The sequence below is a fragment of the Zootoca vivipara genome, chromosome 9, assembly GCF_963506605.1.
Source record: "Zootoca vivipara chromosome 9, rZooViv1.1, whole genome shotgun sequence".
Classification (NCBI taxonomy): domain Eukaryota; kingdom Metazoa; phylum Chordata; class Lepidosauria; order Squamata; family Lacertidae; genus Zootoca; species Zootoca vivipara.
Genome location: NC_083284.1, coordinates 4,586,048 through 4,612,842, shown reverse-complemented (window position 1 = coordinate 4,612,842; position 26,795 = coordinate 4,586,048). Strand labels below are relative to the sequence as shown.

At 47.6% G+C, this 26,795-nt stretch overlaps 1 protein-coding gene across 3 annotated transcripts in view; it reads right to left on the bottom strand.

Moving 5' to 3' along the window:
* ADAM33 (ADAM metallopeptidase domain 33) overlaps positions 1-26,795 on the bottom strand; it is a 99,171-nt gene that overhangs the window by 50,116 nt on the left and 22,260 nt on the right. For 2 of the 3 annotated variants that reach the window (XM_060278329.1, XM_060278331.1), the window contains exons 3-5: positions 24,688-24,764; positions 5,548-5,626; positions 3,636-3,712 (exon numbers count right to left, since the gene is read on the bottom strand). In XM_060278329.1, the coding sequence (XP_060134312.1) occupies positions 3,636-3,712; positions 5,548-5,626; positions 24,688-24,764 (233 nt within the window). The remainder of the gene's footprint in view (positions 1-3,635; positions 3,713-5,547; positions 5,627-24,687; positions 24,765-26,795) is intronic. The other variant, XM_060278330.1, reaches the window with a different exon arrangement.

Genomic DNA, 26,795 nt, shown 5'->3' with positions numbered 1-26,795 from the left:
GTCATTTGAGTACACTGACTTGCAGCAGCTCTCCCAGCCCTGTTTGGCAGCAGGAATTGAACCCGAGACCTTCTGCAGGAAAAGCGGGATCTCTGCAAGAAATGGGATCTGCAAGAGATTAGACCACCCTCCCAGTTCAGCTGCACCCCATGTGAGAAGGACACAGGGCGACTCTCCAGCTAGCGCCAGTCATCTGAGTGTCCGCCGACATCCTGACTCGAGAAGGAGTTTAGTGTATGTGTAAGAGAGTGTGCCTGCATAGCTGAGAGATGACCTCACCCGCCGGCATTCCTAAAGATGCCGCTCAGCCCAAGGAGTTATTTTGAGTCACGGAATCCTAGAGTCGTGGAGTTGGGAGGGACACCCAACGGTCATCTAGCCCACCCCCCTTAAAATGCAGGGATCTCGGCTCAAGCATCCATGACGGGTGGCCATCCAACCTCTGCTTCGAAACCTCCAAGGAAGGAGAGTCCGCCATCTCCCAAGAGAGACCGTTCCCCTCTCAAACAGCTCTTCCTGATATTCAGTCGGAATCTCCTTTCTTGTGAAAGGAGCTGTGGGGTTGGGAGTGATAGACAAGTGGGGGGAGCATATTTGGGGTGCTGAGCACCCCTCTTCACTTCCTCCCCCTCCCCCTTGGCCTTCAGCTCTCACAATTTTTCCACAGCCAGAAGAATTGTTGTTGACAGCATCCGCAGGGCCTCTGGGGAGTTAGTTGTAGGGAGGGAAGACACGGCTCCTTGAGGTCATAGCGCATGGCAATTCTCCCAGTGGGAAGGTTTGGGCTGCCATTAAGCAAGATGTGCTCTATCAGGGCTGGGACACCTCAGGCCTGGGGGTCAAATGCAGCCTCCCTCTCAGGCCCTCGAGATGCTCCCCACCAAAAAACACTGTGCCTCGGGGCTACACCCCTCGCCAGCGTTGCTGTGCATCCTTCCCAAGCACTTTGGCCCGGCTGGAACACAGAATCACAGAACTGGAAAGTCGGAAGGGACCCTCAAGGGTCATCTAGCCCAACTCCTGCAATGCAGGGGTCCTGCCCACAGCCGTCCCTGGGTGGACTCGAACCACCAGCATTCCTGGTTAACAGCCTGACACTCTGACCCACTGTGCCACAGAGACCTCAAACTATGTTTTCCTGGATGGAGAAGTATTTGTAGTTTTGTGGCTTCATTTTACGTGTTTTGTATTCTCCTTTTTGTAATTTTCTGCTGCAAACTGCCCCGGCATCTTCAGAGGAAGGGCGATTTACAAATTAAATAAATAAATAAATAAATAAATAAAGGCAGGGGGTCAGACTAGATGTCCCTGGGGGTCCCTTCCAGCTCTCTTATTCTATGTGGCCCTTTACTTTTGCATTGCTGGAATCACAGCCTGCCGGACGGAGGGACCAGACACACCAATTGCTCCGCCCACTTTTGTGTCTGGCCACGCCCACCAGCACATTTCCACCACCCTGGAATGGGAATGCGGCCCTCGGGGTGTGTGAAAAAGGTTGCTTTTTAAATTTATCGCACAATACTGTACTGGAAGCAATTTAAAAGGACTTGCAGTCCTAAAAACAAGGTGAGCGAGCGAGGGCAAAGGGGTGAGCCTTCAGCATCCTCCGGAAGCTGTGCAATGAAGGTGCCAGGTATTTCCTCCTTTCACCTGTGGAAAGGAGTTCCACAGGTCAGGAGCCACCACAGAAAAGGCCCTCTCCCATGGGGCTCTGCTTGAGCTTCAGAGAGTGGAGGAACTACCAAGACCCACCCCCACCCCCCACCCATCTCCATTTCAGGGACAGAATGACTCTGTGCGATTGTTCAACTGGCTTTCATGAGATAAAGTTCAATTGCCTGATCGCCTTGGGCCTAATCCCATTGCTCTCTAGATAACATTCCAAAGACCCTTGTCATAAGCCACTCGAGGTCATTTCGTTCCTCCATCGGGGTTTAGGCAAGGGGAAAAGTCACCATGGGATTTCCCCCAAACCAGCCAGGATCCAAACACATACCCCCACCCTGTGGTACCAGTTTGGTGAGAAAACGGTTTATATGACCTTATTTTGCAAATCACTTCCCATAAAACACCCCAATGCAAAAGCTTTTGACTGTGTCAGCCATAGCAAACTATGGCAAGTTCTTAAAGAAATGGGAGTGCCTGATCACCTCATCTGTCTCCTGAGAAATCTCTATGTGGGACAAGAAGCTACACTTAGAACTGGATATGGAACAACTGATTGGTTCAAAATTGGGAAAGGAGTACGACAAGGCTGTATATTGTCTCCCTGCTTATTTAACTTATATGCAGAATTCATAGTGCAAAAGGCTGGAATGGATGACTCCCAAGCCGGAATTAAGATCGCCAGAAGAAATATCAACAACCTCAGATATGCTGATGAAACAACCTTGATGGCAGAAAGTGAGGAGGAATTAAAGAACCTTTTAATGAGGGTGAAAGAGCAGAGTGCAAAGTATGGTCTGAAACTCAACATCAAAAAAACCAAGATCATGGCCACTGGTCCCATCACCTCCTGGCAAATAGAAGGGGAAGAAATGGAGGCAGTGAGAGATTTTACTTTCTTGGGCTCCTTAATCACTGCAGATGGTGACAGCAGTCACGAAATTAAAAGACGCCTGCTTCTTGGGAGAAAAGCAATGACAAACCTAGACAGCATCTTAAAAAGCAGAGACATTACCTTGCCTACAAAGGTCCGTATAGTTAAAGCTATGGTTTTCCCAGTAGTGATGTATGGAAGTGAGAGCTGGACCATAAAGAAGGCTTTGCTGAAGAATTGATGCTTTTGAATTCTGGTGCTGGAGGAGACTCTTGAGAGTCCCATGGACTGCAAGAAGATCAAACCTATCCATTCTGAAGGAAATCAGCCCTGAGTGCTCACTGGAAGGACAGATCCTGAAGCTGAGGCTCCAATACTTTGGCCACCTCATGAGAAGAGAAGACTCCCTGGAAAAGACCCTGATGTTGGGAAAGATAGAGGGCACTAGGAGAAGGGGACGACAGAGGATGAGATGGTTGGACAGTGTTCTCGAAGCTACGAACATGAGTCTGACCAAACTGCAGGAGGCAGTGCAAGACATGAGTGCCTGGTGTGCTATGGTCCATGGGATAACGAAGAGTCGGACACGACTAAATGACTAAACAACAACAAAATAAATGTAATTAATGAATACATGGTGATAGCTCAGTTGATTAGAGTGCCAAGTTTGCAGGTTCGATTCCCGCATGGAACAACTGCATATTCCTCCTGCATTGCTGGGGGTTGGACTGGATGACCCTCAGGGTCCCTTCCAACTTCACAATTATATTATATTTTAAGGCAAAACTACCATGGCGAAGAAGTCTTTAAATCCGCCCCCACCCACCCCCCCACACCCCAAAAATGAATACAATCTTCAGGGGCCATTTTCACATCAACAGACAAACAAAATTCAACCAGGCCAAAGATAAACGCTAGACACAATCGCTGGTCAGTTCCAAGACTGATATGGTGGGAGAACAAGGAAGCTCTGTCTAAGTTGCCTGGAAGTATTTAGGTATATCAGCAATGTCCATAAGTATGGTAAGAAGCAGCCGTTCTCACAGGGAGGGCCAGTGACTATTAGAACCCAGTCTCCCTGCATCACTTTTCTTACCTGATTCCAGAGCAGGTACTGAGGACCACCCAGGAGCCTTCGTACCCTCGGACGTGGCCATGGTAGTAGCAGTGTTCCTGGAATCAGAGGGAATAGATGGGAATTGTTGGTTAGGCTGGTTGTTTTCTGCAGGGAAAATTGTGCGGATTTTATACACAAATCTGAAAAAATTTATTGCTATTATTATTTCCACTTTCTCGCTTTTAATTGCAGGCTGAATATAAGCAGCCCCATTCTCCATGTGCTATGTGGATTTTGCTGTATAGAGCTTCCAGGTTCAGGAGAAGTATACCTTTGAATACTAGTTTCTGCAGGGCAGCCTTTGCCAACCTGGTCCCCACCGGATGTTTGGGACTACAACTCCCATCATCTCTGAGCACTGGTCCTGCTAGCCAGGAACAACGGGAGCTGTAATCCAACAACATCTGAGGACCCTAGGTCTAAATATCTGCTCTAGGCAGTGAACTTGTCATCCAGCGGGCATGCAAAACAGGACACACACTCTTTCCCATCCATGTTTCCCAGCACTTACCAACAGCTGTCGTTATCAGGCTCTATTGGCCCTTGTCCAGCCCGTTACTGACCCCAGATCCCGAAATCATGCCATTAGGCCATGCTTCAGGACATTGTGTATTCTTACAGAGCATTAAAAATCAATAAATGATGGCAATGAGCAAATTAAGGGCCAACTAAGCCATGTTAAGTGGTCATGAAAAAATTATGATTGGTTTGCAGGATTAGTCATCCCAAAGCAATCTCTTAATTTACTCCAGGCTGGGGCTTCTGTACCTTCACAAATAAACTCTCTTCACCCACCACTGAGATGGAGGGGCCATCCTAATTTCTGAGCTTTCCCCAGCGGCCAGCATGTTTATGAATTTTTCTCTGCAACCACAAGGACGAGAAACTTGAGACGAACAGCAGCTAGGAAAACACTGTTGCTGCCACACACTGGTGCACATCTCCCACTGTGAGAACAGGATGTTGGACTGGACAATCTACCGGCAGGATCCTGCAAGGCTTGTCTGCTGCCCTGCCCTGGACCAACCTTTGGGTGTGAGAAATAGAACTGCAAGGTATCTGGTTTCCAGCACAGTGATATATCACCAGCTAAACTGAGGATGGAGCATAAGGATGGAGCAATGTAGGGGCATCGGCCGGCTCCGCGGTTTTTCCCACATCGTGATTTTTGCCGGCGCCTCCTCTTGGGATTCGCTGCCCACTGCATGAGATTGTTTTGCCTCTCTGTTTTATGCTGGCATTTGTTTACTTACCACTCTTGTTGTTGTTGTTAAATTTACATACCGCCCTATACCTGGAGATCTCAGGGCGGTTCACAGAATAAAATCAAAACATAAAGCCACAAAATGCATAATCAAAATAAAAACAACAACCCAATAACACACACACACACACACACAAAAACAACCCACATTTTAAATTGATCTTTGCTGTCCAGCTTTATCTTCTCTATCAGTTTGGCGGTTTCCTCCTCCTGGAAGCTCATGTTACTATGTTTCAAGTTACAGGTAGGTAGCCGTGTTGGTCTGAGTCGAAACAAAATAAAAAAAAATCTTCAGTAGCACCTTAAATACCAACTAAGTTTTTATTTTGGTATGAGCTTTCGTGTGCATGCACACTTCTTCAGATACACAGATACACGATTGTATCTGTGTATCTGAAGAAGTGTGCATGCACACGAAAGCTCATACCAAAATAAAAACTTAGTTGGTCTTTAAGGTGCTACTGAAGGAATTTTTTTATTGTGTTTCAAGTGTTCCTCTTTGTAAGCCATCCAGAGAAGGCGGCCATTGGGTGGCCCATCAATGCACTTGATAAAGGAATTAAGCGCTGCCCTGCCGCTGCACCTCCCAACACCGCCAATTTCCCCAGCCTGACGCATCTTACTTACCGTGAGGTTGGGTGAGACAGTCATGGGCTGCCCCCCCTTTGCATAATGGGTCTCCGTATAATCTGGTGATAGCAGCCTGCTGGGAAAGAAAGGGGGAGTGAGCTCTTGGAAGAAACATCTGTGATGAAGTTCCTATCCATAACCTTTTATCATTACTCATGTTTCATGTCCTCTCCCCATGCATTTTAACATCTACATGAAGCCACTGGGAGAGATCATCAGGGGGTTTGGGCTGGGTGTCCATCGGTATGCGGACGATACCCAGCTCTACCTCTCTTTCAAATCAGAACCAGTGAAGGCGGTGACGGTCCTGTGTGAGTGTCTAGAGGTGGTTGGAGGATGGATGGCGGCTAACGGATTGAGGTTGAATCCTGACAAGACAGAAGTACTGTTCGTGGGGGACAGGAGGCGGGTGGGTGTGGGGGACTCCCTGGTTTTGAATGGGGTAACTGTGCCCCTGAAGGACCAGGTGCGCAGCCTGGGAGTCATTTTGGACTCACAGCTGTCCATGGAGGCGCAGGTCAATTCTGTGTCCAGGGCAGCTGTCTATCAGCTCCATCTGGTACGCAGGCTGAGACCCTACCTGCCTGCAGACTGTCTCGCCAGAGTGGTGAGTGCTCTGGTTATCTCCCGCTTGGACTAGTGCAATGCACTCTACGTGGGGCTACCTTTGAAAGTGACCCAGAAACTACAACTAATCCAGAATGCGGTAGCTAGACTAGTGACTGGGAGTGGCCACCAGGACCATATAACACCGGTCCTGAAAGACCTTCATTGGCTCCCAGGATGTTTCCGAGCACAATTCAAAATGTTGGTGCTGACCTTTAAAGACCTAAATGGCCTTGGCCCAGTATACCTGAAGGAGTGTCTCCACCCACATCGTTCAGACCGGACACTGAGGTCCAGCACCGAGGGCCTTCTGGCGGTTTCCTCACTGCAAGAAGCAAAGCTACAGGGAACCAGGCAGAGGGCCTTCTCGGTAGTGGCGCCCGCCCTGTGAAACGCCCTCCCAGCAGATGTCAAAGAGATAAACAACTACCTGACATTTAGAAAACATCTGAAGGCAGCCGTGTTTAGGGAAGTTTTTAATGTGTGACATTTTAATGTATTTTAATCTTTGTTGGAAGCTGCCCAGAGTGGCTTGGGAAACCCAGCCAGATGGGCGGCGTACAAATAATAATAAATTATTATTATTATTATTATTTTATTATTATTATTATTAATTTGTAGAATTGGAAGGGACCCCAAGGGTCATCTAGCGGGTTCTAGCCCAACCACATGCCCTGCAGGAATAAGGAAGCATCTCAAAGCATTTTCAACAGAATGCAACAGAAACCATGTACAAAAGCACTGCACATAAAAAAAGAAAACAGTGGCAAATGCAAAAACAATGGCACGCAGGGCAGTCTTGAGCAGGTCGCGCACCCTGGTTCTGAGGGGCGGAGATCGCTCCGCGCCCCCGCCCTTGCAGGGCGCAGCATGGTTTCCGCGCGGCAAAGGCGGCCCTGATGGCACGTATAAAACAATTTCAAATGAATTCAGGTGTTGTTCAGCAAACAGACTGTCCACACAGGAACTCTCAGTTGCATTTAAATGGCATTTATCCCCCCCCCCAAATCCCACTTGGCTCTGCCTGAAGTAAAGGATTTTTGCAGGTTTCTGAACTAAGGTCGCCACTAACAGAAAAGCTGCTCCATTTTCCTTGGATTCGAGAGACCAAGAATTCTTCCCACCCCCCAAACCCCACTGTCTCCAGAACAGAAAACACAACCAAAGGGGTCAGTTTAAGTACTGCCTTAAATGGAGCGATGTGGCAGTTTTCCTGCTAAGCCAGGCACCCGGGGAGTCGGAGAGGATCTCTCTCTGATGAATCACAATTCCCCCCCCCCACCCAAAAAAAATACCACTGAGATTAACTCCTCGTGCCCTCCCCCCCCCCCTGGGTTCCTGTCTCAGGGCCAGACACAAGAAACGAGAGGGAGGATGATTTCATAAAGGAAAACCTTCCACATCCAGGCTTGTCCCGCAGTCACTGATGTAGATCCTGGGTACTAATTTTGTTTTAAATAACTAAGGGATGATTCCTTTACCCCAGGAAAGCTGGTTTAAGTGGTTTTCACAGATTAAGGAGGTGTGAGTAACGCCGGCTGATGTGGCACAATTCCGGACATCGCAGTCCCAGAACTTGGAGACAAGAGAGTCGCTCAGAGTAGGCAGGATGGGGCCATTTGCGAGAGTCGGTCTGCAGAGGATCGGGTGCAGGAAGTGGGGTTTAGTGGTTAGAGTGTCAGAATATGCTGCGAACCACCCCGAGTGGGTTACAAATGTAATAAATAAATAGAAAAGGAAAAGAAATAAACAGGACCTGGGAGAGACCAGGGTTCGAATTGTCGTGAAGCTTGCTGGGTGAACTTGGGGGTTCTTCCCTGACTCTCGGCCTCGCCCACCTCCCAGGGTTGTTGTGAGGATTAAGAGAGGAAGGGGAGAAAAAAGGGTTGGCTACGAATGCAAAAAAAATCAATCAATAAAACAATATTCCTTGGACTTTGAGCAACACATACCCTGCCTCAACTCACTCCCCTCACTTCTGAGGTACCCCAGATATACACTTCCCAGCCTTTTAGCAGTCCAAGGGCCGCGTTGCCTGCTGGGCACCCTTTCAGGTGCCACATGCGAGTGATGGGCGTGGCCCATACCTGCCAAGTCTCCCGTTTATCGCTGGAAACTCCCGTTTTTAAAGCCGTTTCCCGCTGTTGTCCCGAATGGCGAAATATCCTGTAATTCCCCTGGATTTTCAAAAATCGGGCAGAGCGGCACTGGAAGTCGCTTCTATGCATGTCCAAATCACAAAAAATCTGGGGAATGGTCTATGACAAACTAAAGAGGATGTTATGGTGTTCCTTCCCCAAGAAACCAGAAGCCTTTTCTGCTAGCTATAATAGGACAGGAAATTCCAGATACAGTGGAACCTCGGTTTATGAACACCTCGGTTTATGAATTTTTGGTTTATGAACGCCGCGGACCCATCTGGAACAAATTAATCCACTTTCCATTCCTTTCAATGGGAAAGTTCGCTTCAGTTTAGGAACACTTCAGGTTGAGTACTCCGCGAACCGTCTGGAACAGATTAATCCACTTTCCATTACTTTCAATGGGAAAGTTCGCTTCAGTTTATGAACAGACTTCCGGAATCAATTGTGTTCATAAACCGAGGTACCAATGTAATGCAAAAAATATATTCCTTTACGAGACAGCAGCAGCAAGGATATTATATGCCAAAATGTGGAAAGAAAGGGCAATCCCGACAAAAGACCAGTGGTTGCTTAAAAATAGAATATGTCAAACTTGCCACTATGACGTCTAAAATAAGAAACATAGAAAGACAGTGAGTGGGAACAACTAGAAGGGTATTTGAAACAAAGTGGTATAAACAATGCTTTTTCCTAAAATATATATATATGTTTAGGGGTACTCTCATTTTCCTACTCATATTGAAATGCTGTACTGCCCCTCAATGAGACCAAATTTAGATTCACAAAATATTTAGCGGTATGTGTACCCCTGCATACCCCTGGGGGGGGGGGGAAGCACTGGGTATGAATATAAACTTACAAGTAGGGATAAATCTGTGAGCACCAGCAAGCAAAATACAGAGTTAAGAATAGAGAGAGAAAGAGGGCAAAATAGGATGTCAAGGAAGGTTAGGTTGGGAAGTCCACATACGATCAGGAGGGGATAAATGCATGAAAACAAGTGTATCCAAGTGTAATCAAAAATGCATAAATAAAGTGAAATAAAATAAAAGGCAAATACACTCAAGAAGAGTGCAAAGAGAGGCGTGATGAGAATTCAATGGGCCAGACAGGAAGAAGCGGAGGGCCGTATTCAGAACTTCTAAAGAACATCTCTCTGCTTTCTGCAGCTGCCTCTTGGATTTCCACTCCTAGCCCCTAAATATCTAGGGCAAGCCCCAGAGAAACCATAAGGACATAAGGCCAGTGGCCCGTCTTGTCATAGTGCTGGAAGGGACCATGAGGGTCATCTAGTCCAGCCCCCTGCAATGCAGGAATCTTTCGCGCAACATGGGGCTCGAACCCATAGCCCTGAAATTAAGAGTTTCACCCTCTACCCACTGAGCTATCCCAGCATCCTGTTCTCACAATGGCCAACCAGATGCCAGTGCGAAACCCGCAAGCAGGATTCGAACACAAGAGCCCTCTCCACATCTGTGGCTCCAGGAACTGGCATTTGGAATTACCATTATGGATAATTAGCCACTGAACTGCTCTCCCCTCCATGAATTTGTCCAATCCTCTTTTAAAGCCACTCAAATTGGTGGACGTCCCTTCTTCCTGTGGCAGGGAGTTCCACAGTTTAACTATACGCTGTGCTCAATCTCCCCACATTCAGCTTCATTGAATGTCCATGAGTTCTAGCATTACGAGAGGGGGATAAAAACTTTTCTCCGGCCACTTTAACAATTCCCAGCAGCTCGGCATCTCCCTTTATCAGCTCAAGTAGCCAAGTTGATCCCTTGAGCGCCTCTCCAAAGGGCCTGTTTTCTCCCACCACTGATGATCTGAAGGGAAAGTGGGGAGCCAGGCAAGGGAGAGAGAGAGAGACTCAGAATTCATCCCGGCCTCTGCTTTTGATTAATGCTCTTGTCTCCATTCCTGGCTTTTTATCATCCTCTCCAACATCAGGAAGTGATTTGTCAGCGGCAAAGCTGAGCTGGATGTCATTCTCTGAGCCTCCCAGCACGGCTGTTGAGAGACGGCGGACAGCTGTGGGAAAAAGGCAGCTACGGGATTCACTGCAACCTTTTTCTTTTCGGGGTGGGGGGCTGCCATGGGGCGGGCGGTGGGCGGGGGAGACCCAGCAGATAACAGCAGGGCCTGCTCTTTTTCCCAGGCTCTTTCGAGACGCAAAAGTCAAGATGGCTTTGCTCCGCAACGAGGGCTCCCAAGACAACCGGGGTGGGACTGGCGCTCCCTTTTCCGCAAGGAAAGGTTAAAGCGTTCGGGGGCTTTTCAGCTTAGCCGGAGGAAAGCCTTCCAAGGGGAAAGACATGAAAGAGACTTACAAATCTGAGCAGAGAAAATTTACTTTTCTTCCCCTCTCCAGGGCCAATAAAGGCAGGAAAAACCAAACAAAGTGTTTATTCATACAGTACCTCATTAACCTATAGGGCTGCCAGATTTCAAGAAGTAAAAAAACCAGGACACCCCAAAAATTGCTGAGCTCTTTTTTTAGGAAGACCCCCCCCCCCAAACGCCCAAAAACGTGATTTTTCTTGCTTGAGATACAGGACAAAGCGCCTGGATTCCCCCGGACATCTTCTTCTTCTATTATTATTATTATTATTATTATTATTATTATTATTATTATTATTATTATCATTATTTCAACTTAAGTTGTTGCTGTTTAGTCGTTTAGTCATGTCTGAGTCTTCGTGACCCCATGGACCAGAGCACGCCAGGCACTCCTGTCTTGCACTGCCTCCCGCAGTTTGGTCAAGCTCATGTTCATAGCTTCAAGAACACTGTCCAACCATCTCGTCCTCTGTCGTCCCCTCTTCCTTGTGCCCTCCATCTTTCCCAACATCAGGGTCTTTTCCAGGGAGTCTTCTCTTCTCATGAGGTGGCCAAAGTCATGGAGCCTCAGCTTCACGATCTGTCCTTCCAGTGAGCACTCAGGGCTGATTTCCTTCAGAATGGATAGGTTTGATCTTCTTGCAGTCCATGGGACTCTCAAGAGTCTCCTCCACCACCATAATTCAAAAACATCAATTCTTCGGCGATCAGCCTTCTTTATGGTCCAGCTCTCACTTCCATACATCACTACTGGGAAAACCATAGCTTTAACTATACGGACCTTTGTCGGCAAGGTGATGTCTCTGCTTTTTAAGATGCTGTCTAGGTTTGTCATTGCTTTTCTCCCAAGAAGCAGGCGTCTTTTAATTTCATGACTGCTGTCACCATCTGCAGTGATCAAGGAGCCCAAGAAAGTAAAATCTCTCACTGCATCCATTTCTTCCCCTTTCATTTGCCAGGAGGTGATGGGACCAGTGGCCATGATCGTGGTTTTTTTTGATGTTGAGCTTCAGACCATATTTTGCGCTCTCCTCTTTCACCCTCATTAAAAGGTTCTTTAATTCCTCCTCACTTTCTGCCATCAAGGTTGTGTCATCTGCATATCTGAGGTTGTTGATATTTCTTCCGGAAATCTTAATTCCGGCTTGGGATTCAAGACCACAACACATAAAATCAAACCAAGAGCAGTAACCCAATACCCGCCCCCCCAAAAGAGCCACATTCTAAAAGGGTGTTGGATATCAATAAAATCAACCCAAAACCTGGTTAAAATGGAACGTTGTTGCCTGGCGCCTAAAGCTGTATAATGAAGGTGCCAGGCAAACTTCCCTGGGGAGAGCATTCCATAGATGGGGAGCCACTGCAGAGAAGGCCCTGTTCTTGTGTTGCCACCCTCCGGACCTCTAATGGAGGAGGCACACAAAGGAGGGTCTCAGAAGATGATCTCAGGGTCTGGGTAGGTTCATATGGAAAGAGGCAGCCCTGAGCCTTTTAAGGCTTTTTAGGTCAAAACCAGCACTTTGAATTGGGCCCAGAAACTAATTGGTAGCCAGTGCAGTGAGACCAGGATCTGTGTAATATGCTCAAACCGTCTTGCTCCAGTGAGCCACCTGGCTGCCAAATTCTGCACCAGCTGAAGTTTCCGAACCGTCTTCAGAGGCAGCCCTACGTATAACGCATTGTAGTAATCTAACCTTGAGGTTACCAGAGCATAGACAACAGACAAAGGTATCTGAAGAAGTGTGCATGCACACGAAAGCTCATACCAAAATAAAAAACTTAGTTGGTCTTTAAGGTGCTGCTGGAAGGAATTTTTTTTATCTTCTTTCGATAGACAACAGTAGTTAGGCTATCCCTGTCCAGATAGGGGCGTAGCTGGGCCACCAGCCAAAGGTGATCAATTCTGCCTTTGAAATCCCGGTAATGTCAGAAGCTGGCTTACCCTGAGGGTTTCAGGTACGGGTCATTCCTGGCCCTGCGTGGAGATATTGGGCATCAAACGAAAGCCCTGTTGGAGGTCCAATGGAGGTCCAATGGAGCCCAGCATCTTGCTCTCCCAGTGCCCAACCAGTTGCCACAAGGGGAAGCCTGCAAGCAGGACTTGAGCATTCTCTTCGCCTGTGGTTTCCAGCAAGTGGTGATTGGAAGCATTAATGCCTGCAGCCTTGGAAGCAGAGTGCCTAAGTGTCATGGCTAGCAGCCGGCGAGAGCTTTGTCCTCCATGAAATTGCCTAATCCTCCTTTAAAGCAGTCCACGCTGGCCACCATTGGACATCATCTTGTGGCAGTGAGTTCCAGAGTTTACGTTACGTGCCTGTGTGCAGAAAGACTGCCTTCTGTCTGTCCCAAATCTCCCAACCTTATTATCATTATTATTATTTTAATCATTTGTACGCCACTCTTCATCCGCACATCTCAGGGCGGTTCACAATATAAAACACAGCAGGAAAACACAGAACAGGAAATCACAAACCCACAAACCTCCCTCCCAGCTTTGCAGCATGTCCTGTGATGTTCTAGTGTGGTGAGAGATAGGGAGAAACGCTTTTCTCTGCCTGCTTTCTCCCGCTTAGGTGCAGTAAAAATTCCCAGCAAGGGTCATAAAGGTTTGTGAATGTTCCAGAACAGGAATAGCATCTCATCTGACTCCATAGTCTCGGGGCTGCATTGATTTCAGCCGAGGGGAGAGAATGAATGGAAAACGTGGGTGGGTGAATTGCAAAAGGAAGCCGCTCACTTCGCAGCAGGTGAACAATAGGGGCAGGAAACTTCCCCCGCCCAAGGCCTTTTATTTCGTTTCACAGCCATCCCCAATGTATGGTACATTTGTGGCTTTTTGCCCTGAGGAGGGAGCTGGTCTCCTCGCTGAGCTGGCATCATCATCATCATCATTTTATTTGTATGCCACCTTTCCACAGTTAAAACAATGCTCAAGGCGGCTTACAATATGACAAGATTTGCATAATTGCAAATATAGCAAAGCAGTCATAAAAATCAATAAAACACATTACATAACCAAACCGAACAAATTCCACATAAAAATAAAGATAGAAAAAGTTAATATCGGTAATATGAGTTAATATCAGTAACGACAGCAAAAACTCCCAACGAAACTTTCACCAAAATACCCCAGTCTCCTCAACTGCACCTCAACAGCCACAGACTTCTCAGAAAGTAGCTAACAATTATTATTATTATTATTATTATTATTATTATTATTTATTTATTTATATCCCACCCATCTGGCTGGGTTTCCCCAGCCACTCTGGGAGGCTCCCAACAAAATATTAAAAATAGAATCAAACCTTAAAAGCTTCCCTAAACAGGGCTGCCTTCAGATGTCTTCTAAAAATCAGATAGCTGTTTGTTTCCTTGACATCAGATGGGAGGGCGTTCCACAGGGCGGGCGCCACTACCGAGATGGCCCTCTGCCTGCTTCCCTATAACCTCGCTACTCGCAGGGAGGGAACCACCAGAAGGCCCTCAGAGCTGGACCTCAGTGTCTGGGCAGAACGATGGGGGTGGAGACGCTCCTTCAGGTATACTGGACCGAGGCCATTTTTAAAGGTCAGCACCAACACTTTGAATTGTGCTCGGAAACGTACTAGGAGCCAATGTCGGGCTTTCAGGATCAGTGCTATATGGTCTCAGCGGCGGCTCCTAGCCTGCCCCTGATCTCACCAGCCATGTTCAGGGAGAAAGAGAGAACAAAGCATATCTCCTTTTTTTAAATCCATCTCATTCAGCATCCTGTTCTCATCATAATCACAATCACCATTATCATTATTATTATTATTATTATTATTATTATTATTATTATTATTATTTTACTTGTACTCCACCCATCTGACTGGGTTGCCCAGCCAACATACATAAAAACATAACAAAACATTAGACATTTTTTTTAAAAAAAAAAAACCATTCCCCATACAAGGCTGCCATCAGATGTCTTCTAAAGGTTGTATAGTTACTTCTCTCCTTGGCTAGGGGATCACAAAACTCCGTACCTTCCAACATTTATCCTATGAAAATAGGGACATCCTAAGGAAAAGCGGGACATTCCGGGCTCAAATTAGAAACCAGGAGGGCTTCTGTAAATCCGGGGTTGTCCCTGGAAAATAGGGACACTTGGAGGATCTGTAATAGACCAATGAAGGATAAGGGAAAGAGATAAAAAACAGGTACCCCCAGCCATCACCATGCCAACCCAAACCACCAGAACGACCAGGCATAAGGATGAACATTCTGGCATAGTTGAGAGCTATGTGTCAGTGGAATAGGCTCCCTCAGAAGGTTAGCTACACAAAATCATAGAATTGTAGAGCTGGAAAGGAGCCTGAGAAGCATCTAGTCCAACCCCCTACAATTCAGGAATATGCCGCTGTCCCATTCCGGGACTGAACCTGCAACCAGTTCGCGTGCTTGTTCTCTAGCTGCATTGCAAATCGTTGCAAAGCACCCTGATTTCCACCCGACCCTTCTTGTTTCCAGAAGGTTAGAAAACGCCCGATGTTCTTTAGATTTATCCCCTAGCTAAAACACAAGCTGGGTTATTTTTGTCCGTTTCGCCACCCCAACAGGGGTCTGTCTGTCTGTCTGTCTGTCTGTCTGTCTGTCTGTCTGTCTGTCTACCGTGTTGTAGGATTGGGGTTTTCAAAGAGTTCCTGGTCTCAATTTGCAGGCATTAGATGTGCCATGTTGGTGGGAGGAGAACTCTGGGTGCGGCACTCCCCATCTATTTTTCTTTCTCAAAACCCAGAAGGGTCTTTTTCGCAATTTAGATCGAGCCCGTGGGATGGAGGGGAGAGGATTAGCTTGCTGCCTCTGCGACACTGCTTGACTGCGGAACGGACAACCTCGGAGGGTTGTGGCCTCTCCTTCCTTGGAGGTTTGTGAGCACAGCTTCAACATCGCCATCTAGAGTTGAACTGGGGCAATGCGATCATGGCGCATAGGCGGGGCCTGGGGCCCATTGAGACCGGTTGGGCAAGAGGCGTGGAGAACCAGCAGTAGGGGGCGCCAGAGCCAACAACAGGTAGAGCCATCCCCTGAGAGGCTGTAAATCAAGGCTGATACAATACTGCACTCATGGAACAGCCTCCTATTCTGGGGTGTTTGCGCGGGAAGAGGGAGCTCTGGGGCGGACCAAATCTCTGAGGCATCTTCGGCAAGCTTGCACACACACACACACACACCCCTTTCCCGTCCGGCTTGCAGAGTTGTAAGCTCAGAAACAGAGGTCATATAGGAGTCCTGCAATTCTATGGTTCTGCAATCTCTCTCGTCTTCTCCTGGCTACTTAGGAGAGAACGAGAGATAGAGCCGCAACAAGCTCTCCAACCTTGGCAGCGCTTTCCAAGCTCAAGTCTATCTCCCAAGCACTTCCTGCCTCGGCTGCGCTCCAAGCTAAGCGAGGTTTTTCAGCAGGGGTGCTTGGCAGCCGCCGTGAGCATTAGCAGAGTCTCGACTCCGTTTGTTTTTCTCTGCTTTCCTCCTCGCCTCTCCCTCCGTGACAAACCGCCTCCCCCCCCCAGCCCATCGACAAATCCATTTATGTATAAAAGAAATGCAATAACATTCCAGAATGCGCAGTGAGTGGAGGTTGTCGGGAACCAAAGGACACTGCGGTCCAGGAGAGAGCAGTGTCCTTGGCTGCAGGGCAAGACCCAGAACACCTCCAGGAATTGTTTCAGAGGAACGGAAAAGTGAAAACTGTGTGAAGACATCACTCGGATCAGAAGATGCTAGGTTCGGAAACGGAAGTTGTCGTTTAGAATTGTGTTGCCATTAATTTCACCTCCCTGGTAATGTTTCCTAAGCATTCTTATTGATGGTTACGGGAAACTGGTCTAGAAAGCTCATCTAGAAATTATTATGATTATTACTCCTCACAAAAATACACCACTGAAACACCACAAGCAATTGGAACAAACTCTTCCTATAGAAACCGTTTGGGGGGGGGGGTGGAATCCACACCCACACCCATACAAACAAAAAACAGATCTCTAAAAGAGGCCACAGATACCTGAAACCCTTCAAGTTAAGGGCCAGAATCCTGTGAAAAAAGGAAAGCTTTCCCCTGGCACCAAAAAGAGATGGGAAAAGCATTCTATAAGCAGGGAGCTACCACTGAAAAGGCCCTGTTCTCGTGTTGCCAGCCTCTGGGCACAAAGAGAAGGGCCTCGGGGGACAAGTGCAGGGTCCGGGTCACTTCCTGGGGGAAGAGGCGGTCCTTGAGATATTGGGGTCCTGGTCCGCCAAAGGCTTCAGAGGTCAAAGCCAGCCCTTTGAATGGAGCCCAGAAACCAAGGGTTTTACCCACACTCCTGCTTGCCCTGTGCCTAGGAAAGCATGGGGTTGAAGCGGTTTCTCCTTTGATCTGCTGCTTTCCCCTAAAAAACCCACTCTTTAGCATTAATTCAGAACAAACAGCAATCCAATCCCCTGCCGTTTGTTCCGATTCAGCACTCCACCGCGAGTTCCCCCAGGGGAAAGCGGCGGGGCCAACATAAGTGTCGATGAAGCCCTAAAACTAAAACACAGGGAGATGAACCACTCCTTCTCAGATAGCTGAGAGCTAAGGTCTTGCAAAGTCCACCAAGCAGGGCAGAGTCATCCAACGGGGAGAAAGGAAAGGAAGGAGATGCACAATTGTTCTATTGGGAAGCTGAACAGTATTCCCGGGCTGTTAGCACTTTGCACAAGATAAATCAAAGCTATGCATAATAGCCCGGTATCCCTGAAGGAGCATCTCCACCCCCATCATTCAGCCTGGACACTGGGGTCCAGCTCCAAGGGCCTTCTGGCAGTTCCCTCCCTGCAAGAAGTGAGGTTACAGGGAAACAGGCAGAGGGCCTTCGCGGTAGTGGAACGCACTCCCCTCAGATGCCAAGGAAATAAACAACTATCTGACTTTTAGAAGACATCTGAAGGCAGCCCTGTTTAGGGAAGTTTTTTATGTTTGATGTTTTGTTGTATTTTTAATTTTTGTTGGAAGCTGCCCAGAGTGGCTGGGGAAACCCAGCCAGATGGGCGGGATGATGGTGATGATGACAACAACAACAACAACAACAACAACAACGCACATTTAAGTTGGCAAAATGATGGCAAATCTGTTCTTGCTCATGTGGTCTTTGTTACAATGGTGCTGCGATTACAGGGTTGCGTCGTTCGAGCTGCAGATTTTAAGACCTGCCGTTTGCTACGTCGCCAAAGCTGTTTGCTGGGGTTGTCCTGTTTGCAAAGAAATGCTCGGACAGGCTGACCACAATGTTTGCAAGCGAGAACTGCGCTGCTGGTGTTTCCAGCTCAACTGCTGGTGTTTTGTCTGATTATGACTCCAGCTAAAGAAAATGTGTTTACTTTAACTCTTGGCACGTTTCGTTCCATCTAAGCCCCGTAGGACCCAAACAGCAAGAGGTTGCACAAGCCGCCCTTAGATTTGAGCTAAGAATTCCCGCCAGCCCCTCGGTAACGAAAGCAGGAACCAAAGTGCTCGGTGCACGGAGGGAAGCCATTAGAGGGAACACCAGGAGCGAACTGGCGCGTATGGTCAGCAGCAGCCATTTTGAAAAAAGTTCTCATAAGAGATGCTCCATGCCAAGCAAAGTTTGGACGCATTTAAAAGAGGACTGGACAAATTCAGGGAGGGCTATCGATGGCTACTAGCCAAGATGACTGTGCTCTGCTTCCACGGAAGCCTAAAAAAAAAACTTCGGATCAGGCCAATGGCCCATCTGGTCCAAGATCCTGTTCTTGCAGTAGCCAATCAGATGCCCCAATGAGAACCCTGCAATCAGGATCCGAACACAAGACCCCTTTCCCCTCCTGCGGTTTCCAGAAACTGGCCTTCAGAAGCATCTCTGCCTGCAACTGTGGAGGCACAACATAGTTGCTTGAAACCAAGGGAGGGGGGAGAGGGCTTTTGTGTTCGAATCCTGCTTGCTGCTTTCCCAGTGGGACATCCAATTGGCCCCTGTGAGAACAGGATGCTGGACTAGAAGGGCCCTTGGCCTGATCCAGAAGGTTCGTCTTGGGTTCCTCGTTTTGTCCCACCCTTCAGGTCTCCTGGGTTTTCATTTACGCAGTAACCGTTGTATTACAGTTCTTGGGACACAAAAGCAATTTTATGGTGCATTTCAAAGCCAAAAAATTAATCACATAGTCAGAGAGAACCCATGCATTTAATGGTGGGATGGGGAGGGGTCAGGCTGGGACATCAGCCTGGGCTGAAATCCTAGACACATCTGGGGCTGAGAATAGGTCCCATTGAACTCAGTAATGCTTACTTCCTAGAAGACAGAAATGGAGTGCTCTGTTGTTGTTTTCTGGATAGAAGGGAGGGGGGTTTTAAAGGGGGGGGGAGAGACCTACAGGTGAAACTCATAAAATTAGAATATCGTTGAAAAGTGCATTTATTTCAGTAATGCAACCTGTTATTTATTTTTATTTTTATAACTGTTTTCTTTTGGAAAATCCACATTAATAAAACAAATAGTTACAATAATACAAAAATAAACATTGCTATTACCTTTCATTAATTACATTCCATTTATAATTGGCCTGCCTAATGACAAATAATTACAATTACAGCAAATAAAGGCTTGACATATCTTGCTTTGCGTGTCATGCATCTATCTCATATATTGCTTTCACCTTTTAAATTGTGTTACTGAAATAAATGAACTTTTCGACGATATTCTGATTTTCCGAGTTTCACCTTAGTTCTTGCAATTTTATCGTTTTTACAAACTTGTCAGATGACCCCTTTTGTGAGTTTGTACTTCTGTTTCGTTAAAAGTCTTCGGTTTGATTTTATTTGTTATGCTATTTTTGGTTTTAATCAGGATTCCGTACACCGTACAGATATGTATTTTGCAGCATAGAAATCAATCAATGTCAATAGTAGCTACGACTGCAGCTACATAGGGCTGGCCCAAGCCAAACAGCTGGATTTGGAAAACTCCCTCGGTGGGGATGGGCGTATTTCATCTCCGGAGGAGAAAAGTCTGGGGAGGGCCCAGGAATGGAAACAAAACCTCATTGTAATGTAATTAGTCACTTCTTTCTGTCTATGCTTTTTAAAAAAATATTTTATAACTTGCTTCCTCCATTTCTAACTATTTAACTCCTGTCACCCAGAACCATGTGTCTTAATTACCCCCATTTCATAGAAGGGCTACTCCATGGGTAGGCAAACTAAGGCCCGGGGGCTGGATCCGGCTCAATCGCCTTCTAAATCCGGCCCACGGATGGTCTGGGAATCAGCATGCTTTTACATGAGCAGAATGTGTTTGTTGTGGGGGAGGAAGGGAAAGGAGAATGTTAGCCGCATTGAGACTCCTTCGGGTAGCGATGAAGCGGGGTATCAAATCCAAACTCTTCTTCTTCTTCTTTTATTTAAAATGCATCTCTGGGTTATTTGCGGGGCATAGGAATTCGTTCATTTCCACCAAAAAAAATATAGTCCGGCCCCCAAAAAAGTCTGAGGGACAGTGAACCGCCCCCTGCTGGAAAAGTTTGCTGACCTCTGGCTACTCAAACAGACCTGGAAGAAGAGTTGCTATCAACTGTGAAAATCAATTATGCACATTTCCAAAGATCACTGACGTTTGCATACCTTAAAATCATAGAATTGTGGGGTTGGAAGGGACCCTGAGGATCATCTAGTCCAACCCCCTGCAATGCAGGAAAATGCAGCTGTTGCCTACGAGCAGGGACGGATTTCGGTTTGATGAGGCCCTAAGCTACTGAAGGTAATGGGGCCCTTTATATGTCCAGCTGTCCTTTGCCGACAACAAATTGTCGCTGTTTTCTGTGTTGAACATATGCTATATGATAATTTATGGACCTAATAGGTTTCTAAAGCCATTTGCCCATGTTGCCCTGCAACCAGTCCATGCAGAATGTAGGCACCCTATACATAGAAATGAGCAAACCAGTGATATTTTAGGGAGCAGGCTAGCAGCATAGGAGCCTACCAAACACAAAACACTGTTGCCGTGTTGAATATATGCTATATGGTAATTTATGGACCTAATAGGTATCTAAAGCCATTTGCACATAACAAATAGGACAAATAGGAGCCTACACAACACAAAACCCTGTTGCTGTATGCAGGTTTTATTTTACAGTATTTGTTTGTTTGTTTTTTACCTTCTATTTTGGAAATGTACATCCAGAGTTTTTTTCCCTTTAAATTTTTTTGGGGCCCCCAAGTGAGTGGGGCCCTAACCTTGTTTAGCTTATACGTAAATCCGGCACTGTCTATGGGGTTCGAACCTGCAACCTTGGCATGATCAGCACCATGCTTGAACCAACTGATCTATCCAACTGAGCTTGATCATACAGTGGTTATGATTTCCATAGTGAGCCCCACTCTTCTTCATCTTAGATAGATAGATAGATAGATAGATAGATAGATGATAGATAGATAGATAGATAGATAGATAGATAGATAGATAGATAGATACATTATTGTCATTGTACATAGTACAACGAAATTGACTGCCATCCCATAAAAAAACAAAACATAAACACAATTACAGACACACACACATACATACATACACAGGAGCTGACACCTGAAAATGTGTTGAAAGGGAGCATTCTTAAAAAAAAACTCTAGCCCTAACCTGGGGTCCCCCTGATTTGCAATACAGCTCCTGTCAGCTCCCGCTAGCATGGATATAGTCAAAGCACAGGTGCAGATTGACCACAGCAAAGCAACAAGCTGATTTATTGCTCCTTCCCTTCCTCAGAAGAGAAACCCACATTCTTTTCCAGTGGCACACACTGCCACTTCTTCAACTTCCACCTGGTCTTGGTTGCCTCCCACCCCCCCACCCCCGTCCACTGCCATGGCACACCAAGAGAACCCCTCTTTCCCCGGTTGCAAATTCCCCACAGTTTGCAGGACCTGGCTATGCCCCGACAGCAGAAACTCAGGCAAGCCTGTCAGGCTATCTCTCCTTGTGAGCTCAGCTTCCCCCCAAATCAAAACCAGCTCCGTTTTTGTATGTTTTCACAACCGCGCATTTCGACGGGGCTGCAGTTGGCGGCCAAAAGGGAAGGTGATCCGGGGCGGGGGGGGGGCAAGGAGGGTTCTGGGCAGATTCCAGTTCAGACGGTTAATATTGCAAATCAGGCTTTGCCAACCCGGTGCTCTCCAGATCTGCAGGGCACCAGGTTCAGGGAGGCCACTGTAATGTCTCTCTTCGTTTCACACCCTAGTGATTAAACTGTTACGTCTTTTAGGTGCCGAGAGATGCTCTGATGTCCTGGTAATTTCCTTGTTATAAGAGGAGGACTTTTTCTTTTTGAAAACACCAATATGGATCAGGCCAATGACGCATCTAGTCCAAGGTCCTGTTCTGTGGCTACTCAGGTGCCCACTATAGGAAACCAGCAAGCAGGATCCGTGTACAAAAGCAACTCTCCGCTCCTGTGGTTTCAAGCAACTGGCATTCAGAAACACTTCTGACTCCGATTGTGGAGGCAGAGCTGAGCCACAATGGCTAGTAGCCATCAAAAGACTCATCCTCCATGAATTTGTTTGATCTTCTAAAGCCATCCAAGCTGGGGGCCACCCCTGCTTCCTTTGAGAGGGGATCCCACAGTTTAACGCTGCATTGTGGGGGCAAAGCTTGTGTTGTCTGCCCCGAAAGCTCCAAAATTCTAGAGCAGGCACCCCCAAACTGTGGCCCTCCAGATGTTTTGGCCTACAACTCCCATGATCCCTAGCTAACAGGACCAGTGGTCGGGGAAGATGGGAATTGTAGTCCAAAACATCTGGAGGGCCGAAGTTTGGGGATGCCTGTTCTAGAGTGTTACGACAGAAGGGAGGAAAAACTTCTCCTTATCCATAATTTTTACTTTCTTGGGCTCCATGATCACTACAGATGGTGACAGCAGTCACGAAATTAAAAGACGCCTGCTTCTTGGGAGAAAAGCAATGACAAACCTAGACAGCATCTTAAAAAGCAGAGACATCACCTTGCCGGCAAAGGTCCGTATAGTTAAAGCTATGGTTTTCCCAGTAGTGATGTATGGAAGTGAGAGCTGGACCATAAAGAAGGCTGATTGCCGAAGGATTGATGATTTTGGATTATGGTGCTGGAGGAGACTCTTGAGAGTCCCATGGACTGCAAGAAGACCAAACCTATCCATTCTGAAGGAAATCAGCCCTGAGTGCTCACTGGAAGGACAGATTGTGAAGCTGAGGCTCCAATACTTTGGCCACCTCATGAGAAGAGAAGACTCCCTGGAAAAGACCCTGATGTTGGGAAAGATGGAGGGCACAAGGAGAAGGGGACGACAGAGGACGAGATGGTTGGACAGTGTTCTCGAAGCTACCAACATAAGTTTGACCAAACTGCGGGAGGCAGTGGAAGACAGGAGTGCCTGGCGTGCTCTGGTCCATGGGGTCATGAAGACTCGGACACGACTAAATGACTAAATAACAACATCCATAATTTTGCAAGCTTCTATCACGCTTCAGCTGAGATCACCCTCGGGGTCCCTTCCACCACTTCAATTCTAGGATTCTCCTCTTAACTTGCTGTTTCTCTAAACCAGGGGTTAGCAAAGTTTTTGTGGCTTGGGACGGTTCACGGTCCCACAGGTGCATGCATGCGCAAATGCTATTTGCGGCGAGGAGGAGGCATGCGCAGCTTCCCATTGGCTGCAGGAGCTTCCTTCAGCCAATGGGAAGCTGGCCAGCATCGTGGAAGGCAGTCCCCACTCTGCTCCGCACCGGTTTAGCACGGTGCACAGGAGCCGACTGAGCAGGCGGCAGGGGTCCATGGGCTGGTTAAACGACCGCCATGGGCCGCTTCTGGCCCATGGGCCTTAGGTTGCCAACCCCTGCTCTAAACTTAAAAGGACCCAAACACTTCTGTGCTTTCCTCAAAGGGGATTCGCTCCATCCGCTGCAGCAACGCAACCCATGGCTCCGCCCTCATTTTCTTCTAGCCCCGCCCAAAGTCAACATGGCGGAGCAAATGTCAAAATGACAATATGAGTGGACACTCTGTGCCCTTACCACCGCAAAAAGACTGATACTGATTAATTGAAAAAATCGAATCCTGCTTGTTGATTTCCCTTTGGCCACTGTGAGAACAGGATTCGGGACTAGGTGTGCCATTGGTCTGATCTTATCCTTTCAGGAAGCCAGAGAAACTGGCCTGGCAAAGCCCACCAATGTCCCAGCCCAGACTCAGCAGGAATTCATCTCTGCTCCAGCCGAAGGCTCAACTTTCTGCATGGAACATGCACACTCCTGCTGAGAGCTCTGAGCCGTGGCTCGAATCAAAAGGAGCTGGTGTTTTTGCAACAGGGTGTTACAGCAAGGTATGTCGGGTGAGCCAGCCATTTCTGGAAGCTCTGGTGTCACATCCTGGGCCAGAACACTTAAAAACAATATACCAACTTTTAAAGAATATTTGCATTCCCCAAAACACACCCTCGATAGCACATTTTTAAGACTGTAAGAAAGACCTTTGCTGGATCAGGCCAATGGCTTACCTAGTCCAGATGCCTGTGGGGAAACCCGCAAGCAGGATTCGAACAAAGGAACACTCTGCCCTTGGCCCCTTTCATCCCTGGCAGGAGCATAACAAACTCTGCAAGGTAGAAAACTCCTCTCCGTCGGCACAATGTATTCAGAGCTCTGTCCTTCCAGTGAGCTCACTGGAAGGACAGATCCTGAAGCTGAGGCTCCAATACTTTGGCCACCTCATGAGAAGAGAAGAATCCTTGGAAAAGACCCTGATGTTGGGAAAGTTGGAGGGCACTAGGAGAAGGGGACGACAGAGGATGAGATGGTTGGACAGTGTTCTCAAAGCTACGAACATGAGTTTGACCAAACTGCAGGAGGCAGTGGAAGACAGGAGTGCCTGGCGTGCTCTGGTCCATGGGGTCACGAAGAGTCGGACACAACTAAACGACTAAACAACAACATTCAGAGCTCTGGCATTTCTGGGTGCAGGAATTTGACCCTCTGGGAGTTCCTAGTAAGTGGCCTCTTCAACAGGCACATAATACTTACTGGTTTCTTTCCAGCACCAAAAATAGATCCTTGCCTTCCACGGTAACCGCCACCTCTCCACGGGCAGGAAATTGAGTCTGCAGAAGAGAGAGAGAGGGGAGAGATATCAGCACACACTGAACACTGAACTTCCCCAGTTCTGGGCAAAGGATGAGAAACCTCTGCCAGCCAGGTAGCCCCCCTGATGCCAGCACACCTGACACAGAAAGAAAGGAGAAAGAGATTTGGGTGTCAGCTGCCCGGCACAGACAGTGCACCCCAAATCTCTAGACGACCCCCCCTAGCAATGACACAAGAGGCAAAATGTCACAGGAGGTAAGGCAGAATCTTGTTGTACCCAAAGGGACAATTCCTGCAGCAAAGAATATCAGTCCTCTAGCACCCAGGTGCAATGAATCATAGAACTGTAGGGTTGGGAGGGACCCCAAGAGTCATCCAGTCAAACCCCCTGCAATGAAGGAATCTTAGGTAAAGCAGCCATGCAGGGCTGTCTTAAGCATATGTGGTGCCGGGGTGCAAAGATCCGCCGCCCAACTCCCAGGTTGCCCAGTCCCAGGTGCGCAGGAGGGCGGAGCCGGCCGGCCGCCTCAGCATCTTGGTGGCTCAGTCGCCCCCAAATTCGCGGCCACAGCAGAAGAGCCCGTCGTGGGGCTCTGACTGATGGGTGGGCTCTTCTCAACTCTCAGGCCCCGGACTTTCGACCTGGCACCCCTGAGAGCCCGGCGCCCGGGTGCCCTGCACTCCTAGCACCTATGGGTAAGACGGCCCTGCATACATGACAGAGGACCATCCAACCTCTGCTGAAAAACCTCCAAGGAATGAGAGTCCACCATCTCTTGTGGGAGACTGTTCCACTGCTTACTGTTCCTCTTACTGTCAGAAAGTTTTTCCAAATGCTTAGTCAGAATCCCCTTTTTTGTGTTCTGGAGCCATTTGTCTGGGTCCTACCTTCCAGAGCAGGAGAAAACAAGCTTGCTCCATCTTCCATGTGACCGCCCTTGAGATATTTGAAGATGGCTTTCATATCTCCTCTCAGTCTCCTATTTCCCTGGCTAAACATACCCAGCTCCTTCAACCGTTCCTCATAAGGCCTGGTTTCCAGACCCTTGATTATCTTGGTCACCCTCCTCTGCACACGTTCCAGCTTGTCAACATCCTTCTTAAATTGTGCTGCCCAGAACTGGACACAGGACTACAGGTGTGGTCTGACCAAGGCAGAATAGAGTGGTACTATGACTTCCCTCAATCTGGAACTATACTGCTGTTAATGCAGCCTGGAATAACATTAGCTTTTTTTTGCTGCTGCCTCACAAACTGTTGACTGATGTTAAGCTTGTGGTCCACCAAGACCCCCAGAGCAGGCAAGGAGATGAATATTCATACCTGCCGAAGTTAGACAATTACGCATTGCGAGAAAAGAGAGGGCACAGATTTGCATAGAAATCAGACTATGTATAAACACCAGTTGCAGGAAACTCCCCTGCAAGGTAACAGCACTCGGGCTTTTTTTTTCAGTTTAGAGAAAAGGCAAGTAACAGGTGGGAGAAGTATAGAAAATTATGCACCGTGCATAGATAGATTGGCTTTTTCTCCCTTTCTCAATATACGACAACTCAGTGCCCTGCATGTTTATTGCATGTTGCTTTAAAAGACCCTGATTTGGGACAGAGGGGCTGTTGTGCACCTAACAGGTCGCCATGCAGATGCAGCAGGCTGCATTCCTATGTGTAAGGATCGTGGGATGGTTGCTCACGAGTAACGGCGCAGGACTCCAACCTGATTAAAACCAATGACAAACCTAGACAACATCTTAAAAAGCAGAGACATCACCTTGCCGACAAAGGTCCGTATAGTTAAAGCTATGCTTTTCCCAGTAGTGATGTATGGAAGTGAGAGCTGGACCATAAAGAAGGCTGATCGCCGAAGAATGGATGCTTTTGAATTATGGTGCTGGAGGAGACTCTTGAGAGTCCCATGGACTGCGAGAAGATCAAACCTATCCATTCTTCAGGAAATCAGCCCCGAGTGCTCACTGGAAGGACAGATCCTGAAGCTGAGGCTCCAATCCTTTGGCCACCTCATGAGAAGAGAAGACTCCCTGGAAAAGA